General features: G+C 58.1%; 1 protein-coding gene and 1 long non-coding RNA gene across 10 annotated transcripts in view; one reads left to right on the top strand and one right to left on the bottom strand.

Moving 5' to 3' along the window:
- The window catches only part of ARHGAP23 (Rho GTPase activating protein 23), a 125,763-nt gene that overhangs the window by 33,305 nt on the left and 72,041 nt on the right, over positions 1–20,417 (bottom strand). For 7 of the 9 annotated variants that reach the window (XM_050935296.1, XM_050935295.1, XM_050935291.1 and 4 more), the window contains exons 3-6: positions 12,637–12,661; positions 10,060–10,152; positions 8,107–8,185; positions 5,773–5,827 (exon numbers count right to left, since the gene is read on the bottom strand). In XM_050935296.1, the coding sequence (XP_050791253.1) occupies positions 5,773–5,827; positions 8,107–8,185; positions 10,060–10,152; positions 12,637–12,661 (252 nt within the window). Of the gene's footprint in view, positions 1–1,742; positions 2,210–2,853; positions 3,237–5,772; positions 5,828–8,106; positions 8,186–10,059; positions 10,153–12,636; positions 12,662–20,417 lie in introns of those variants that run through there. The other 2 variants (XM_050935297.1, XM_050935298.1) reach the window with 2 other exon arrangements.
- On the top strand, positions 5,502–8,574 carry LOC127040746 (uncharacterized). Its single transcript, XR_007771543.1, has 2 exons — positions 5,502–5,957; positions 6,237–8,574. It is a non-coding gene; the product is annotated as an uncharacterized LOC127040746 (long non-coding RNA).

Below are 20,417 nucleotides of genomic sequence, written 5' to 3'. Positions count from 1 at the left end.
GTGGGGCGTGCCATCACGGCACCAGGGGGATGGGGGGCTAATGCCCACTTAGGGCCTGATCTGCAGGGTGTGCCAAGCGTGCCCACCTGGAGCCTAAGTCCACTGGGGCTGCGGCCAAGTGATTTCGAGGGGCTCCCTGTGAGACATGGGAAAGGGAGCTGATTTTCAGGGGCAGGGGCTCGGGCTCAGCACATTGTGAAAAACCAGGTCTCTAAAGCTGAGCCTCTCAGAACTGCTGCTCCTGAAATCATCAGTGACCATCTCAGCCCAGAGCCTCGCTCAGCCTGGGAAAGGGCCGCCCGAAATCCTCCCTGCCGTGCAGATGTCAAACATTTCCAGACGCGTTTTCTGCTGGGGTGGAAAGTGACTAACACGCTCCAGTCACTGCCAGCTGCATTGCTCTCCCCTGCTCATGTGCTGTGCTCCCAGCTATGCTGGCATCACATGGTCTCTGGTTCCCTCTCCTTAAAATACTCCATGACGCACCGAGCTGGACGGAGCGCCAGGGTTTTCCTTCTCGTCTTTTGCAGGCATTTCTGAACTAACATGCCCAGCTGCACACCGAGCGTAAACTCTGCACCTCTTTACAAAACTGCCTTCTACAGCCTTTGTGTGAGCAGAGAAAGCGCTACCCAGTGGTTAAAGCAAAGGACTGGGCGTCCAGACATGGGGGTTCTCAGCCCAGCCCTGCAACTGATGCACTGAGAACGTTGGGGCAAGTCACTTCCCTTCTCTGGACCTCAGTTTCCTCACCTGCAAAATGGGGCTAAACCTGCCCACCTTTGGAAAAAACCCCGAGACCCTCCAGCACAAGGCTCTAGATAACGACACTAAGTATTATTGTAACCTACACCAGATGTGGCTCTGACTAGGCAACCCCAACAGATCACCCCAAAACATCATCAAGGGCACGTCCTGAGTACAACCTGGGGCCAGCCTCTATTGTCCACCCCCTGTCACAGACGGGGAGCGCGAGGAAGGGAGAAGGGCTGCCCCAGAGGGACGCAGGGTAAGAATTCTGGGACGAGGAACCTTGGCCCAAGGCGAAAGTGCAGCGAACGCCGGTGAGGTCTAAGAACACTCTCCATGCCAAATGCTAGGTATAACTGCTGGACCTCCCTTGGCTAATAGAAACACAGAGCCCAGCGGCCGGAACTCCCCTGCCCCAGAGAAATCCACCCTGCAGGACGAGGAAGAAGGAGAAGACCCATATGTGACAGGTGCCAGGTGGCTTCCTGGCAGGTGCCCACGTCCCATGGTGATGGGCACAGGGTAAGAACTTGAGCGGGGGACACACAGAGGCCGCTCTGCCGGACACCACACCACGATGCTTCCCAGCAGACCGTCAGGTAAGACCGGACGGGAGGACGGGAGACACAAGGGAAACGTGGGGCATTGCCTACGTACACAACACACACACACGACACCCTGCTGGATACCACGCTGGGAAGCTTCGGGCTGGAGTACCCAGGACCCTTGCTGCTGCAGGCCACACCCAGTGGGACACGCCAAAGAGTCAAGCAATGACCTGGACAAGAAGAGGCGTCCTGTACAGCAAGAGTCCCCTGCTAAGCATAGAGACCCAGATAACTTGGTGAGCACAGCTGGGCCCACATGCTGAGGCCGGGTTCGGTGTAGTGCTCTCTAGCCTGGCCCCTGGCTCCCAGCCAGGATTCGTTCATGCAACATCCTTTAACCCCCTGCACCAGCTGGGGCATTTCTAACGTGCCTGGTGTTCTCACCCTTGGGCCTGAGGTTGGTTCCCAGAGTGAAAGGGTTAACGACTAAGCGACGATAAGAGCCGCACTGCAGCCTCCTTCCTCCAGACGAACAGATCACAAGCGGATCGCAGGCAGGGCAGGGCTTCACCTGGAACGCAGCTGCCTCTGGGGTGGAAGGCAGCAGCCTGTCAACACGGCACAGCAAAGCCACAAGAATCATTCTGGAGCAAAAGTGATGCTGCTGTGGAAACCGCCTGGTAGATTTAAGGAGGCTAAGCGCAGTCAGAGCTGGAAATCAGCCAGGGGAGAGCGAAGGCAAGTGTTTCCAGTGAAGTTACCACACTGACAGCTTGCTGTCCATGGCACTTCTGGACACAGAGACTGCCCGCACAGGTCCCTGAGTGGCCATGGCTCCTTAGCCACCGGAGCCACACAGCAGCTCTCCAAAGGGAAGCAGCTCCAGCCACCCCACTGCATTGTCCCCAAACGACCCTACCCCTGGAATCTGCTCCGATTCTGACACCCCAAGAACCAGAGAGAAGGGAGGGAAACAGCCCCCCTCCCAAAGCTTCCTCTTTCTGGACGCGTGCTGGGGCCCGAACCCCAGGGTCCTTCCTGCCTCGTCACTCAGTCCTTGAGAGGCCAAGGGAGGGAGCAGTGCCCCTGGCTGCTCTCAGCCCCCCACTGTCCTGGAATCCTGTTTTCGGGAAGGCTGCATTTCTGGGCAATGACAAACCAGCTCTTTCTGCTCCAAAAAAGGAGCGGAGCAGTGCAGAGCTCCGACACGCTCGCCTAAAGGGGTGGCCAGAGCCCTGGGCTTCCTTCCCAGACTGTTCCACCTACTGAAGGCCCCCAACCCCGTTTTTAACCTGCTCAAGCTACAGCCAGAGAGTTAAACACTCGCCTTTACGAGTAGCCGGCTCAGCTTTGAGAGGTTTCCTCTGCACTGGAATAAAAGGAGTCATCACGGGAGCCCCCCGCCGGCATTTCTCTCTACAGACACCATCTCTTATACTAAGCTCGTACAGCGCCTGGCACAATGGGGCCCTGTTCTCGGTGGGCTCAGGCACTATCGTAGTAAACACGTTCAATCCGAATAAGATAGACGATCGAACAATAATATAATACGCACCAACTACTGGGATCCCATGTAACACAGGCATCGGCAGCACAGAGCTCTTTACCTCCCTTGATCCAGCAGCCTTCTCCCTCGGCTGGCCACTCCCTCACTGCTCCCCGGGCACAGCCCTGGCCCAGACTAACATTTCCTTCTCAATTTTTCCTTTTAAGTTGCTTGGGGATTTTGCGACTGGGACGTCCTGAGGTGGGAGGGAGGAGAGGCCGCTCCCAAGCTGCAGGGAGCTCCTGGCTGAGGCCTGCCATTGGCTGCCCGAGCCGCACACCGCAGGAATGCACCGGGACGGGGAAACCCACACAAAGGTTCCTTTAGAATCCGAGCCGGGAAACAAAGCTGGCCCATGGCATCCAGCTCCTTTCGCACCTCCTGGGTCTCCTCCGTGGCCCTCTTCCAGGAAGGTCGGCTGCATCCCACGCACAGAAAGACAGACGCAGGCAGGCAGACACACGAAACTGCACTGCCCTTGTTCAAAAACCATTCGCTCCAAACACACCCACAGGCCACTGCCCTGGCCGAGGAGAGCTGGGCCAAATTCATCCCCGGTAACTCAAGAGGATGTGCCCTGCCTGATCACAGCCACGGCCCAGCTAGGCTGGAACCCTGAGCCCGCCAGAGATCAGCCGCAGACGTATCAGAGGAAGGTGCTAAAGGACTCCAATTCCCCGCTCTGCCATTGACCTGCTGGGTGACCCTGGGCATGCCAGGCCCCTGCTTGGTGCCTCAGTTTCCCCTCCCACCCTTTGTCTATTTCGACTGTAAGCTCTTCGGGGCAGGGACTGTCTCATACTATGCGTTTGGGCAGCCCCTAGCACAATGGGGCCCTGATCTCTGTTGGCACTACTGTGATATACATGACAACAAAAACCAGGTAATTAGACACTAACCCCAAACCTGCCCAGAGGAGCTGTTCCTTCCTGACCCCAGTAGCTAGTGGTTGCAAAGGCCCTGAAGCTGGAGGGTTTGGAACCCAGGGACTTCCCTGCCATTACCCAAGGGATGAATCTATCCCATTGCTGCAGACGCACTGGGAATCCTCAGCCTGGGGCTCTAGAGTAGCCTGGGTCTCTGCGGGGCCCTGGGAGTGGCTCTGGGAGGGGCTCTCATGCAGGCCCTGGGTACATTTGGGCTTCCCCTCGCTCTGTCTGGCCTCAGGGCAGGTGGATCACAAGATCTCTGCCCTCCCCACCCCCCCGGCGTACTGCTGACGCCTAAGCTGCCAAGGGATGGGGACAGAACTGAGGATCTTTCTTGCCCAAGGAGACAAACTCTCCCCACCCCGTAGCCAGCATCCAAGAGTGGGGAAGAGGGGGAGGGTCCTGTGTCAATCATGCCTCAATGGCCTGATGCTGAGTCATGCCCTGGCAGCAGCAGACGCCGCACACCAGGCCATGGGGTCAGTGGGCTCAGATGACCGTGTGTCCCTCCTCCATTCCCTGAGGGACGGAGCAGCTCCCCGGCTCTCCCAGGGCTAGCTCCGCTCCTTTAACACAGATCACCCCAGCCGTCCGGATGACAGAACTGCAGGCCGCTGGGAGCATCTAGTCTGATCTGCCACATCCCACTGGCCATGGAAGTCGCCCAGCAATTCCGACACCCAGCCCAGCCACCCGCAGGCGGCACTAGAGCTTGTCTCCCACAAACGTCCCCTCTTCACGGAGGGACTCGGGGTGATGGTGAAGCCACCACATCTCTGGACAAGCTGCCCCTCACCCCCCACCCACCCCCAGCTCATTCCCTGCACTGCCAGACGTGCCTCTTCTCTGCGGGGTGATCTGGACTGGTGCTACTTCCATCCCACCCTGCAACAGCCACGTCACGCCAACCGACTCCAGCCCAACACCCAATGATCTGTCACTTACAACCAGGGTCGGCTTTATTCCATCTCCCTCCTCGCACGCTGCACCCCCACCCCGGGTGCCCCTCCCTCGTTCCTCCCCTCCCCACTCTCCCAGCGCGGTGGATGTTTGCAGCTGCAGCAAGAGGAGGTGGCCAGTCAGCCCAAGGCAGGAGACAGGAATGGATTTCAAACAGGGTCGAGGTGCACAGGCCAGCAGCATTCAGAGCTGGCAAACCCCCAACCAGCCTTGAATTCAGAATACACCACCCAAACTGCTAATGCATGGGGTCCCAAGAAAACAAGATCCCGTTGGGGGGCTATTAAAGGGAACCCAGCCCCCTCTCCATATTCCACCAGCCTCACCCCCAATCGAGGGAGGGGCTCAGGCACGAGGGATTTTAAGTACCACAGTTAACATCACTCGCACAGATGGCCGCTGCTAATCTGCTGGAGCAAGGCCCCGATGTCAGGTTTGCCCAGATAACCCTCCCGCTGCAATCAGCCTCCTCACGCTGATCTGGCAGCCCTCAGCCTCCCACTGTCCTATCAGCCCCTAGGAGGCCACACGCACCCTCTTGGGCATGACGTGTGCCTGGCAGCCTTGCAGAATGCCGGCTAGCTAAGGCTCAGGCAGGGCTAGGCCAGCATGCAGCCCGAAAAGCTGCTACTGCACAGCACATGGCCCCTTGCTTTTCAGAACTGGATGCGTCCCAGTGCAGATTACAAGCCCCAGCATGCAATGGGGCCACACAGAGGCGTATTTAATGCTGGGAGCTGTTCTCTCTGCCGGCTGCCCCTCCACAGATAAGATGAGAGTGACTCAGGTGTACCTGACGAGTTGCCCATGTGGCCCACATCCCTGAGTTAAGCCATCTCTCCCCGGACTGTCACCTGCTCCGGTACCCTGGACAGCGGCAGTGCCCAGCCCCACTGCCCAAAGAATGCTGAGCTAGGGGCCCTGTGTCAGCTCCTACCCACCAAGAAAGGAGAAGGGCTCTGTGCAGGGAGTGGCAAAGCAGGGCGAGGCGAGGCACACCCAGCTCACCACCGGGAGAGGTCAGCAGCAAAAGGCTCACCAGCTGGAGGACGTCCTCATCTTTGGGCATTATGGAGAGTTCCAAGGCATCGTCACTGCAGAGAGAGGGAAAGGCAAAGTGTGTCAGGGTCCAGATACTGCCTGCAGCCAGCTCCCCGCGTCTCCAGGCAGCGAGCCCTGCAGGGACCAGAGGCAGTGACTGGACGCCAGGGATCCGCAGTGGAGGTGGGTTCCAGACGCACAGGACAGCACTCCCCACCCGATGCTGCGTGAGTGGCTGGGAAGAAGGCAAGGCCTGCAACTGGCAGGCAGCTCTGGGAATTACCCTCGAAGCTCAAGTGACAAGCGTGTGCTTTTGGTGCTGCAAGTCCAGGGTTCGGTCCTCACCGACCCGGTGTCTGGCTGGCTGCGGCCGGGGGGGTATCTGATTAGTAGGAGTTAATGCTGAAGGAACAAGGATGGTGGGTTTTAATGATTTATATTTTTTTAATTTAAATTCCCCAGTGCTGTTTAAATGCTGCAGATCTGCAGCACTGCGGCCCTGGGCTAGTGCATGAGAACTGGGCTGGAGATTTGCAGGGCAGCAGTTTTACTCCAAGGGTTTGAGCTGGAAGATCCCAGCAGCACCGGGCCCGTGCAGGCCAGCACAGCAGCAGCAGCAGCAGCTCACACATGCAGCCTGGGACAGTAGAAGCTGCTGTTACTCCCAGAGGAGACAGCAGCCAAGCCGCCACGATGGGCCATTTTCCTTCCCAGGGGACAGGAAAGACTTTGTCCTCACGCCACATGCAAAAGCCAGGACCTGTCAGAGTGTAGCTACGCATCCGCCCCCTCCCCTCCGCTAGCTGCATGGGGGTGCACAGCCAGCAACAGCTCTCAGATCCAGCCCTGGGCTGGGCTGGGCACGGGCAGCTGCTTGACTCACAGGCAAGACAGCCGCCCGCTAACCTGGCAAAGGCGCCTGCTGCACCATGGCCCCTCCATGCCTGTAGCTCACCTCACCTCTCCCTTAGTCTGAGCAGGGCCCTCCCCACTCCCGTGAGGCACTTGCCCACCCTCTCTCCTTCAGTCCCTCCTCCCAGCTCAGAACTGCCAAGCCAACCATTGCGAACTTGCATCGAGAAAAGGGCTGGGAGTCCTGACCCCTAGTCCCCCTGCTCTAACATACCCTCCCAGGGAGCAGAATGGAACCCAGGAGTCCTAGCTCCGGTCCCCTGCTCTAACCATTAGCCAGCATTTCCTCCCAGAGACCAGGATAGAACCCAGGAGTCCTAGCTCTGGTTCCCCAGCTCTAACCATTAAGCAACATTCCCTCCCAGAGACCAGGATAGAGCCCAGGAGTCCTAGCTCCGGTTCCCCAGCTCTAATCATTAAGCAACATTCCCTCCCAGAGACCAGGATAGAACCTAAGAGTCCTAGCTCCTGGTCTCCTGCTCTAACCATTAGACCATGCTCCATCACAGAGCCAGGCCTGGAACCCAGGAGTCCTGGCTCTCCATCCCCTGCTCTAGCCACACGACCACTCCCTCGTCCTTTGGTGATAGCGGCTGCTTATTTCTTTCTCCACTAGCGAGAAGCACAAGCCATGGCAAGAAACTGCAACAAAACCGCAGGAAAACCCATTTCAGTTTGAGAGCCAGTTGACAGCAGACAGTCCCCGCCATCCCCCTGCCCGGCTGACTGCCACCGGGGATTTTTCCAAATGCATTTAGCACCCAGGGCCGTATCTTATATTTAGTTCGTATCCAGATCACTTTCATTTGGTTCCTTCCCCGGGTGCTATATTTAGGAGTTATCTTGGTCAGGTCTGCCCCTCTATCTCCTCTGTCTAATCAGTCGTTACACACAGAGTGGAATACACACAAATCCAGGTCATTAATTAAATCCCAGCTCCAAAGAGAGACAGAGGCACACACTGGCTTCTTTCTTCCCTTTTTGGTGTGTGAGGGAGCGTGTGAGAACTAAGGGGGGAGGGGATAGGAAATTCTCCCACATCCATCAACTTAGCCGATCCAGCACCTGCCAGTAATCCATACCGGCTTTTTCCCAAGTGCCTGGTGATGGGGACCCACCTTCCTGGGGCAGAACCTCAGCACTTCATGCAAACCAGGCCCCTTGGGGTGTCTCAAGGTGGCCATCCAAAAATCACTCATCACTTTGGAAAAGCTTGGCCTAGGGCCCAGCTCCTCCAAGGTATTTAGGCACCTGATTAGCACTGGCACCACTAGGAGTTGGGCACCCATGCACCTTTGAAGATGGTGGATTTGAGTGTGAACATTTTGGCCTGAGCCCTCCGGGCACACTTCGTCTCAGCCAGCAGTCTCACTGCAGAGCGTATCCGGCCCCCCGGCCGGCGGCACAAGCATGCCCTCACCTGTTCTGGATCAGTGCTATGACCTGGGAGTAGGTTTTCCCGATGATGCTCTCCCCGTTCACCTTGACAAGCCGGTCTCCTGCAGAGGGAACACAACCGCGGTCCCACACATGAATGGGAGAGCAGCTGGCCAACCCAGAGTGAGCACAGCTGGCGGTAACCATACACCACCCATAGCGTGCTGCTACCCGTGGGAGCTGGGGGCACTCGGCACTTCGCAGGAGATGGGGCAGTGGCGTTAAGAGAGCCCCCCTCTGTCCCCAGCAATGGCGCTGGAAATCGTCCGTGAAGAGAGTCCTCTTGCCTTTGCACAAACGGAGCTGGCTTGTTATCTGACTGCTCTCCTGCCTCAGCCTGCTGGGCAGACGACCCGTCCACCTTGCAGCCCTGTCCCTGTTAACGAGCGCTCAGCAGCTGGGCCAGGGGGCCACAGCAGGGTGGGACCCTCAGCTGGCCTCACTCAGCCGAGACAAGGAAGCGCCCCAGGTTTGTGCCAGCTGACATCTGGCCTAGAGTATACAACACTCAGCGCCTTCCTTCCGTTTACTGCCTGGTCATTTTAGCCGGGCACATGCCATCCCCACCCTGAGCGCTGGCAGAACGGTTACTGCTGTTCCCACCGACAACTGGGGGCCCAAAAGTGCCAGCCCCTGCGCTGCTCTGGGTGGGCAACAGCTGATGGTGGCAAGAGACAACTGCTTTCAGAGGTTGTAGTATAGAGCAATGGGCAAGGTGGGGGGAAGAGACAGAAAGCCCCTTTCCTCTGCCCCTAGCCCCAGCCTGGAGCAAGCGATCCACCCGGGTGGACAGGATGTCGTACGGACAAATGTCACACAAGGACAAGGACATTTTTCCCCAGGCTGTGAGCTCTGAGGCGAGGCCTGTCCAGAGAGGCTCCCTTATGGGGTTCCCTAGGTTCTGCTGCAACCGGGCTATGGCGACTCCCCTTCTTTCCAGGCAGTGAGCTCGCTCAGAGCCGAGAGGCCTGAAGGGACCCTTTGCCCCAACGCCCCCTGCGGAAGGGGAGATTTTCACCCTAACATGGCACAGCTAGCTTCCCCACTGCTGGCTAGTGAACAAGCTTCCCCGTTCAGCCCACCGCCAGATGGCAGGAGCATGCCCCTGGGCGCTGCAGGATGGCTATGCGGCTGGCATACACCAAAGAGCAGCTCAGGAACATGGAAGGGGTTGAGAAGGTGACATCTGGGTGGAGCCAGGGGCTACGGACCCATTAGGGGGATCTGCAGTGAAAGCCTCAGCCATGTCCCGTGCACCCAGGACACACTTCCACTCCCCACCCCCCATTACTTAATTACCGCTTGAGAAGCGATTCTGACTCTGGCCCTGGCTCCACCACCAGTTCCCACCCCACAGCTGAACGGAGATAAGAGACATGCAGGAGGGAGTCTGGCAGGACTTGCTGGAGTTAGGAGGAACCAAAGCTTCTCTCCCGCCCCTCTGCAGGAAATGGCTTCGCTGCTAATACACGGAGTGCCAGGCTCCTTCCTTCTCTGCTCCCACCTCCATCAGCACCTCCCTTGGCATTCAGTGGGGTTTAGATCATGCCCTGTGCTCTGCAGACAGGCGTCTGCCAGATTCGTCCCTTGGGGAGGAACGGCCCCTGCAGACATGCAGGGCAGGCACTGAATTTGTGCCTTGATTTGGCCTAAAGATTGTCTTCTGCCTGCTTGTTTGTAACCCTAGAGACCCCAGCAATGTCAAGGGGTGTAACCCTAGGGACCCCAGTCCAGAACATGTGTTTGAATCTTTAACAAAGCCCTGTTCTCCCCCAGCTGTTTACCAAGCATTTGAATTAACTGGAAGGGTTTTTCAGTCTGTTTCCCATGGGAGCCCTCAGTCCATTGGATTTCAATCCCCTCCAGCAGCACTTTGCCACTGGCTTTCCCAGTGCAGTCCCCCAGGTCGCCCTCACCCCGTGGGGAGCTCCCTCACCTGTACGGAGGCCAGCCTGGTGCGCAGGCCCGGCGTCCTTCACGTTCTTCACAAAGATGGTGTCCATGGGCTCCAGGCGGCTCCGCTGGGGACCTGCGCCAGGAAAGGGAAGGGAAAGGATGTCAGAGACCAGAGCTCGACACCAGGAGGGTCCCTCACGGGAAAGATGGGTACATGCTGTATACTCACACACTCACGTGTGCTCACTGGACACACGCACGCAGAGAACTACGTGCATGAGCACGTACACACACACACACACTGGATACAACACACTTGTGTGTACTGGCTACACACGCAGAGAGCTACATGCATGAGCGCACACACACTGGATACACACACACTCGTGTGTACTGGATACACAGTCCTTGAGTGCACACACACAAGTCATACACACACAAGACACTCACATGCATACACGTTGGCTACACACACGCAATTAAAAAAAAACCCAGCAGGTTCCAGCACTGCAGCTCCACATCGGCAAACACAGACCTCGAAGGCCAGGACCCAGAGGAACAATCTGGTCCTAGGGCGATACACATTATCTGAGAGCGGGAAGCACGTGTCCCCCTCACTGGACCCCTGGTGGGACAAGGTCCTCCTCGGCGGGAGGGAAGGAAGGTTTCAGCCCCTCTTCAACTGGTAGTTCTCAGCCTGTCCCCACCTGGGACCCAACCACCAGCCCCGATTTCTTGCCACGACCCACCCCATCCCACAATCCTTTGGCCATGAGGGATTGGCGTCACAGCAAGAGGCTGTGGGTGGTTCAGGGTTATGGGCAGGGAATGCAGAGCAGGAAAGGGCAGGGAATGTGCCGGAGGAGTAGCCTGTATGCGCCCTGGTCCATCACCTGGCCCCCACCTCCAGCCTCGCTTCGTCTGCAGCCAGTCCCCTCCCCACAGGGCTGGAGTCAAGCAAGGGGCCAGAACTGGAAGTACTCCGTCAAGCCCGGCGTGTGGCTATCCGTTCTGACTGCATCAGATCCGGTTAACTCAACTCCAGCCTGGAGGTGCAGGCTGGGTGCTGGGCTTCAGACCTGTCCTCTGCACAAAGCCAAGCCAAGAGCAGCTTCAGTAACTGTGCACGGGCCGCAGAAGTCACGGCTTCCCCCCACATCCATGTGCAGTCCCGGGAGGGCCCACTCCCCCTGCTGGGCCCCTTGGCCTCAGCAGATGCCACTCAGGCATGGACACTTGTACACCTCTAGGGCCCTGATCGGAGCCTGGTCTGGAATCTGTCTGCAAGACCTTCTCCCTCCGTCACCCCCCATGACTCTGCCGGGCCGGCGCTCCCTGTGCAGGGAGAGGCCTCGGAGCGTGGGTGCTGCAGGACAGGCTGGGTGGCAACGCCAGGCTGGGTACCCCTGTAGGCCAGGCTGGAGGTGGATCATCCTCAGAGCTAGAGGTTCAGAGAGGGAGAGCCTGGGACAGGAACAGAATTGAGGTGCCACAGAGCTGGGCAGCCTGACTCTCACAGTTGCTAGCCCACTGCTCAGGTGCTATGCTTGTCTCAGACATGACATGACGGGGGCTGGGAGCCAGAGGGCCTGTCTTGCACTGTAACCCCCAGGGCAGCGGCTGGGCTCTTGGCTGGGGAAAGACACCAAGAAACCGCGGCCTCGAATCCAGGTACAAACAAGGCAAAAGCCAGTGACGTGCACCCAAAGCACCCACCGGCAGGCTGAGGGAGTCGCTTAGCACCCTCCGATCCCCCCAAAGCAAAATGTCCCCAGCTGGCCATGAGCACAGCCTCCCTGTAGGGAAAGGCTCCTTTGCTATAAATCTAGGGCAAGGCACAGTTCCCAGCCTGGGAGGGATGAACAGCACTGAAACCGGCCAGGTGGCAGCTTTATCCCTTCCCAGGAGCAGCTGGTCTGCGGCCAGCACACAGCTGGAGCCAACACGGAGCAGCCGGGGGTGGCGGAAGAACCAGCTGGTTCTGGGATCTAGTCGGGAAGGTCCTAGTTAGGGGCAGAGATGTGGGGAAGTGCCCAAGGTATTGCCAATGGGGCATCACCTAATGGATTTGGGGATGAATAATGCAACCGCTAGTAAGTGGGGGAAGGGGACAGATATGGCTGGGATGTTAGAGGGATCCTACCACAGCATCTCTACATGGGCTTCCTCCTGCACAGTCTGAGATGGTCCCACCAGGCAGGGCAGCTTCCCTTGGCGTCAGGGGAGCACAGCTTGCCCATCTCCAAGTGCGACGGAGCCGGTTCAGCTCAGGCCTAGGTTGAGTTCAGCAGATTGGCGATTCACACTAAGGGGAGCCGGGTACCTTCGTCTGTGCTGGAAAGATCCCCCTTCCCTGCCTGGCCGGTCTGCTGCAACACTGATCTGCTGCTCAGCAGCCTGGCGCATTTCACAAACCACCATGGTCTGCAATCACTTTCCTGGCAGGGAGGTACTGAGTGTGGGCTGGTCGGTAAAGCAGGCCAGAGCACCAATCGGCTCCCTTTCACACACAGCCATCCATACGTGTCTGGCCACACACACGTGACACATACACACACGACACACACGCACGTGCATAGACGATACAAGTAGCAGGGTGCCAGAGATAGGTGCTTACCTCCTCGGTTTCCATTCTCTTCCTCCTGCACAGGGAAGAGAGAGAGACCAATGTCACAGAAGCTTTGGAGAAGTCCGAAAGGTGGGAAGAGGGACAGATCCCTGGGGACGGTTGATTAACACGAAGGGGGGAACCCGGTAGTAGGGGCGGCTCAGCAAACAGGGAGCACGGGTAACCTCTGGGGCACCGAAACACCAGCAAAGTGACCTGGTGCCTTCTTATCCTCCCTCTGCCACCCGGACTGCCCAGAGGGTAAAATTAACTCTTGACACAGGATCTCCCTGGGCCGTCAGCACATCAGTTCAGCTGGGCGGGGAGGGGAAGGGTTTATTCTCCCTCACGGTGACTGTATAATGGCCACCCCAGCTTCCGGCCACGGGCGATTAGCCAAGGGGAGAGCGTCACAGCAGGTTTGCCCTTTCTGACGGCCTCAGAGGAAGCCCTGATCTGGTCATACAGATGCAGGGAGGGTGGGTGCACACTCAGCTCCCACAAGCCTGCTCCCTGGAAGAAACAATCACAGCCCCCTGGGGCCACCAGGCTGTGGGCTCTGCTCACCCAGGGCCCTGGCCGGAGAATGAAGCTGTAATCTCCTCTCTCTCGTAGGGGTCAGTGCCGCTCCAGGAGTTCGGGAGTGAGGCACCATGATCGGGCATCCCTTGAGCAGCCTCTGCTGGCCCCTGGGTGGAACGTAAAGCTGTCCCCCCTCTCCCCCTGCAAGGGTAAATCCTCTCACCCCACAACAGGAGCCTGTATCAGGAGGGGCAACCCTGGGATGCCATGGGCAGCTGGCACTGCTGGAGGGAAACAGAAGGTGCCAGCTCAAACCTGGCTGGGTCTGGAGCAGAGGCAATAAGGGAGAGAGCCGCCCGGACCAGTCTAGGCACCATCGTGGGCTGGGAAGTACAGGTAGGTTGGGGAAACAGACATTCCCCCTGAGCCCTTCAGGGTTCCCTGCCATTCCCGAGTCAGCCAAAGGGGTCACTGCAGAGCAATCGAAAAAACTGCAAAGCAGCCTAAAGGATTTGGATGCTCAGCTCCCATTAAACTGAATGGGGACTGGGTGTCTAAATACCCCAGGCAGCACTGCAAATCCCACCCCCTCCGACCCCAGGAGATGAGCTCCCTGCCCTGGGTGTGCTACCAGCTTCCGGCAGCCAGGGGAGGCAGGCTCTGAGCCCTCTCCCGTGTCCCGTCAGATGGGAATCCGAGATGGGTAACGGGTAACGAGCAAGGGAAGCAGAAGGGCTTCAGAGGGGCGACCAGGGCTATAAATTGCAGTGCAGATGTTCGGGCCAGGGCTCTGAAACCCCACGAGGGGGGCGGGTCTTGGAGCCCGGGCTCCACCCGCAGCCCAAATGTGAACATTTTCCACAGGCTGAGCCAATTAACCTGGGATCTGAGACTGGTGCCGCGGGGTTTTGAGGCACTGCAGCTGTCCGAGACAGCAGGGGAGACACACATGGGGAGATGCTGGCGAAGGGAGACCTGGCCTGCTGCTCCGAGGTGTGACCCAGTGGGTTTGATTTGAATTCCTTTTTTTTTGGGGGGGGGGGGAGGGAAGCGGTGGGAGATGTTGTTGCCAGGACTCAATACACCAGACGGAACCATGTGAAGTATTTTGGGTTGCAAAGCTCTTGTGAAGACCCAAAAAGGGAAACTGAGGGCTTGTGCTGCAGGGCCACCCCGTGCCATAAGGGGGCGATCTGGAGGCAGCGACCCTGGTTACAAGGGCCAAAACCTTGCCACGCGGCTCGGAAGAAAGCTGATGGTGCCACCCTATCACCAGGCCCAGTGTCCATGCCAATAGAGGGGCTGACAGAGAGAAAGGGAGTGCCCCGCCATGGGGGGCTGAAAATCTCCCCCATCCGGAAGCGCCGCTCCGGTGATGCTCTCTGGAGGCTGGTCCCAAACTGCGAGCGTGGCTATATTTAGCGCTGTAATGATTATCCAGGGCGAACTGCGGGAGGCCACGTGCCGGTTTTGGCCAGAGGGGCCGTCTTCATGGTGCTGCGTTATTTATGGCATGACGCGAGCTGACAAGATCTGCAGTGGGGAGGGGGGAGCGAAGAAGGCGTCTGGATTTTGGGAGACAGACGTGGGGATGGGCTGGGGGCACAGGGGAGGAGGGGGATCCCGGCGAACTCAGAGCTGATGTTTCTGATGATGGCTTGACCCCAGCTGGTCCCAGTCAGAGGCTGACACTGGGGGGATGCTCCAAGGTATGCCCGAGACTTCTTAAGACACCAGCTCTGCTGGGCTCCCCTGAATGTCACTTTCTAGATCGCCAGGAGGGCATGAGCTGGGTATGTGCTTCCAAGAGTCACATGCCAGATTCCCCACGTTAACTCACGGCTCCGGATCAATGGGAAATGGGGGGTAGGGCCCTGTCACGACATGCAGCTTGCAACTGTGGCAGGTAGGTCCCACACTGGCTATGGGGCACAGATTGATCAGCCTCCAGGCAGGGGAGCCTGGACACACTGTCCCATCCTGCAGCCCAGGTGCCTGACCGCCGCCCCAGAGGGCTCTCGGCGTAAGGAGAGACCTGTGATTGCACAGGGGTGGGGAGAAGGAAGGGGAAGCAGCCCCCCCAAACCCTAGGGGGAGGAGTTTTTCCAAGCCCAGCTGGATGGGGTCATCGAGGTGGCAGCTCCCTCCCCAAATTGCTCAGCCAAAGCAACGGAGCTGGCGAATGCGGGAAGATACAAACACCCCCAGCTACCGAACTCCTGGGGCCGTGGGAAGGGAGTGGGATGGGAAAGTTCCCTTAAGCCCAAGGCTTCCTCCTCCGCAGCCCCACCCTGCTTCTCCCCTCCCCTCCAACCTGCCCTGGCTCCTGTGCTAGGCCAGGCAACCCAGGGGTGTGTGGGTTTGGCTCCCCCGTGACACAGAAAGGTGTGATGCCAGCGCTGCGTGGAATGCAGAGCTCCTGTCTCACTCCCTGCTGAGTCAGCTCCACCGAAACCTGCCCCCCAGGTCTGGCCTGGGGCCTGGCTCCACCACCCTGCTTCCCACCACCCAAAAGCCGGCAGCTCGGGAGCAAGCTGCATTTCCACTCCTTGCGTTGCTACTTTCCAAACAGGTTCTGATCCCAGGAACAGCTGCCCTTTGCTCCGAGCACCACCGGGGGGGCCCTACGCCTGGAGCATCCCTGATCAATTCACGAGTCCCTCTGCCAAGCACTAGCCCCCAATACACGGCCTTGATCCCGAGGTGCAAAGCTCCCTCCTGCTCTTTCCAGGGCTAACTCAGGCTCCCTTGCCTGGGGATCCCGGGTGCTTCCCAATCCTGACTCATCACTAGGCCCTACGCTCATTACATAAGAGCGGCCAGACTGGGTCAGACCAAAGGTCCATCTAGCCCAGTGTCCTGTCTGCCGACAGTGGCCAATGCCAGGTGCCCCAGAAGGAATGAACAGAACAGGGAATCATCAAGTGATCCATCCCGTCGCCCATTCCCAGCTTCTGGCAAACAGCGGCTAGAGACACCATCCCTGCCCATCCTGGCTAATAGCCACTGATGGACCTACCCTCCAGGAACTTATCTAGTTCTTTTTTGAACCGTTATAGTTCTGGCCTTCACGACATCCTCGGGCATTGTTCTGCACCTGCCCTAGACAGGCTCATGCCTCCCTCCTGGGAGCTTGCAGGAAGCAAGGTCGGGGAGCCCTGTGATGCTTCAAGAAATGCAGAGGCAGAAAGGAGGCCGGATGGAGACTTCTGAATGGGTGGGGGCTGGTTACAACAGCCTGGGAAAGGATCTGCTCACCCAGGGAAAGTAGGAGAGGTGTCGTTGGTGTTACTTACGGGCGAGTAAAACACCCACCCTTCTGCACCTATTGGCATCCAGGGACAGCGGGCAAGGAGATTGGGTGCTTGGGCTGGTAAAGCTCCAGGCCCATTTTGAACAGTTGGGGCAACATATATTTTTAGTGTGGGCAGGAAAGTGGCAAGGTGAGGGGGGGACGCTCCATGGCGCCCGTGTGTGGGAGGGGAGGCAAAAGTGAGACCTCCAGGGTTGTGCAAGTAGGGAGGATGATCGAGTGGATTGAGCATTGGGCTGGGACTCAGGAGACCTGGGCTCTGTTCCTGGGCGAGTCACTGAATCTATCCTGGGCCTCGCTCCCCCAGCTGGACAATGAGGCTAGCACAGGGCACGGCGAGGATAAACCCCACTAGCGACGCAGAGTGGCGTGACGAGAGCCAGAGATGGGGGAGTCCTGAAGGGGGTGGGGGAACCTTGGGGGCACTACAGAGTCAGGAAGGGGGCTGCATGGACTCATAGAAGATCAGGGTCGGAAGAGACCTCAGGGTCATCCAGTCCAATCCCCTGCTCAAAGCAGGACCAATCCCCAACTAAATCATCCCAGCCAGAGCTTTGTCAAGCCAGGCCTTAAAAACCTCTAAGGACAGAGTGCCCCATGGGTCACCGGGCTCTCCAAGACAGGTCCCCCTTTGTCTGAAGGACACTGCACAGAAGAGAGGGGAGAGAATCCAAGCGATTCCAGACCCCAGGCAGCCTTTCAATGGGCCTGGCAGAAACTTGCTTTTCCTTTCCAAAGCGACCCAGACAAAGGCTCGGCTGGCGGAACCTGGGAGCGCTGGCTCCAGTCACGATGCTGAGTCCCGCCTGGTCAGCAGTTCCAGGCCAGACGCTGAATCCGAATGGAACTGCCGCCAGCAAACAGTGCTGGGGTTGGGGGTTGCTCAGGACAGGCGCCTCGGTGCCTGGGATCCCCACCGCTCAATGCTATAGCTCGGCAGTGCTGGGAAAGGGGGTGGAGGAGAAAGCGGCCAGGCCATGGTCCCACGCGGGAGGGAGTTATCGGGCAGTCTCGTCACACTCATGCTGCCAGTTCTGCACCAGGCTGCCCCGGGGAAAGGCAGACAGGAGTCAGGCCCATGTCGGAGCCCTGTCATGCAGCAGGAGAAAAGCAGGCCTGTGTCCGGGGAAGGGATTTCTGAACAGCTCCCGAATGCAGCACAGAGAATGCAGCCAGGGCTCGGCATCAGCGTTTCTGGATGCAGGTTTTCAGGTCCTGAGCTGGGATAGAGTGGAGGGGGTTCCTGGGCCTTGTGCTCTGGGCAGTCGTGTCACGGTTCCACACGCAGCAGAGGGTAGAGAGCCAGGTCTCCGTGCTGCAGGCATCGGTATTTGGCGCGAGGCAGCCAGGGGACATGTCTCAATGTCAGACGACTCCAGATGCTGCTGTCACACAAAGCTCCATTTTAACGGGCTCCTCACATCCATCATGGACCAGGACGGGGAAAGGGGCTAACAGTTGGGTGCTATTGTCAGACGTTTCAAAGTCTGCAAATATGTGGTGGAAAGATGAAAGGTCACCTGGAGACAAGATGCTGTTTCATCCCCAAAACAAGTCGGGCGGCCGGGGGAGTAAATGACTTAGCAAAGGAACTGGTCCTGAGCAGCCATGAAAAAGCCCTGGGTGTACCTCCGTCCCCAGATGAGCCCCGTCATTAAATGCTCCCCACTCCAAAGGGTCTCGCATCTCCAGCCAATGAAATTCCAAGTTGGCAGACGTTCATCCTGGGGTATTTTAGCAGCTGCCTGTGTAAGGCAACCTCCAGTTCTCAGGGACTGCCCCAGACATAGGGAGGTACTGTCCCACTCCGACTCCACCCAAATAGGTCAGCCGTTGGAGCAGGTTCCTTGGGTAGATTTCATGGCATGTGGCTACCCTACAGCACCAGTGAAATGCAGCCACCTGTGGGGCGGAGGGTGGCAGTCGAACCGAGGACAGAGCAGAGAGGGGCAATCTGAGCCATGGATCTGGGCCAGGTCCTGCGTCGAGCACAATATTAACTCCAGGACCTGGACCGGCTGCAAAACGATGTGAGAAAACCACGTGCCCCACATGCAACTGGTCACGTGCCCGTGGCCACCTGGCTTACACGCCAAAGCTGTAAATACCTTCATGCACAAACTAGGCATGTAGTTTACATGTTGTTAACTACAGCGGAGGGTAGGGCCCCAGCTGAGCTCAGGGCGGGGGCAGAAGAGGCACCACACACGCAGCAAGAGACAGCTCCTTGCAATGAGAACTTATCATCTAAGCAGTGGGAAATAATCTTTCCTTTCTCTGTTGTACAGGCTGGAGAATGCAGGCTGAGATTAAATGACTTACCCATGGTCACCCAGGGAGTCAGTGGCAGAGGCAGGAACTGACCCCAGGTTTCCTGAGTACCAGCCAAGGGTCTTGACCCATAAGATCATCCTTCCTCTTTACACAAATACCTTTCAGGAGCAGTCCAAGTAGAATTGAGTGGTCCCTGGGGTTTTACAGCTCGGATTGTTAAGAGGTCCCAGAGGGGAGATAAAAAAGGTTTGTACTATTTCGGTTAGAAAGGAGCTGGGTGGGAGATGATTTATAGATAATGACTGGTGAACGAAGAAACCAGCCGCCATTTCTCTTGACCCTGCCACAGAAAAGCAAGGAGCTCCTCCATCCGACACGCAGTAAATTTGAAAAGCTGTAAATTTGCTACCAGTCAATCTGCCGGAGGCAGCATGTAGCGAATCTGCGGAATTCGTCGCCATCGGCGATCAGCAAAGCAAACAGTTTGGCGGGATTTGCACAGGGGGATTTACGGGCACCCACTAACAAACAGAGGCAGCTGTACAAAGCTAAGGAATCAGGTCAAAAAATGTCCCAACAAATCCTCATGCTGCAGGGCAGAGGCTGCTCCTTGTTTGGGAAGGGAGGGGAGGCATGCGGAGGGGCACCAAGTCCGAAAGGAAGCATTGCGCAGCTGGTCAGCTGCACGGCCCCGGGGCAGAGAAGGGGCAACAGCTTCCCTTGAGACATCAGGCCCTGGGCACAAGAGCAGACTCAGAAGCTTTTGCTTTGGCAGCTCCTGCGTTGCTGTGATCTTCTGCCACTGAAACCTCTTCTTCCTCCCCAACCCCCGAGTCTGCAGCAATCAGCTGTGCCCCCCACACACACACTCTGTCTCCCCAGGGACCAAGAGGGCGAATCTAGGAATCAAGCAGGGGATCCCTTCCATGGCAGGGGGCTGGATACACCTGCTCTCCCCCTGTAATGCCGCCGCACTCCATGGGCAGAACTCTTGGCCCCACCCAGGTCTCGGCTGAATTAGTATTCCCCTGAAACTCAGGGGTTATTTTGCACGAATTGTGCCGGGTGAAGCATCCAGATCGCCTGCCCCAGCTGGTTGCCTTAATCACCATTTGCTGCTGCATATGCGCCCTGCGAGGGAACATCATGGCGGGCCCTGTCCCTCGAACCGTTTCAAGGGAGCCCACTGGCTGTGCCTGTCTAGCCTGCTGTTCAGCGATGAAGGGGTTAAACTGTGTGTTGAAGATGCAGTTCTCAGCCTGAACCCGGGGGGGGGGGGGCACCAGCAGCTGAGCTGGGGGCTGGGATGCTCCCCAGCTCCCTACCCTTCCACACAGCTCAGTTACAAGCAGAGTCAAAGCCCCACCACAACTCCCGCTTCTGGGGACAGGAGCACAGGATTCTGGGATGCATCCCTGGGGGCGAGCAGCACAGCTGTGGGAGAGGGTCCCAAACCCCGATTGCGGAAGCTGATTGGCTCCCCAGCTGGGCACTGCCACACACCCCCATTCTGGAAAGGCAGCCTCCCCCAGGCTCCTGCACACACAGACCCGCAGCAGCCTTCTCGATAGCAATCGCAGAGCAAGCCAGCCCCCGTCACTGGGATGGCCCCACATACCAGCCATTTGGCCGTGGTACCTCTGGGCAGGCGAGCGAAGGTCCATCCACATGTGCAGTGCCA

This window comes from Gopherus flavomarginatus, chromosome 25, assembly GCF_025201925.1.
Source record: "Gopherus flavomarginatus isolate rGopFla2 chromosome 25, rGopFla2.mat.asm, whole genome shotgun sequence".
Lineage (NCBI taxonomy): Eukaryota > Metazoa > Chordata > Testudines > Testudinidae > Gopherus > Gopherus flavomarginatus.
This window is presented reverse-complemented; position numbering and strand designations above follow the sequence as displayed.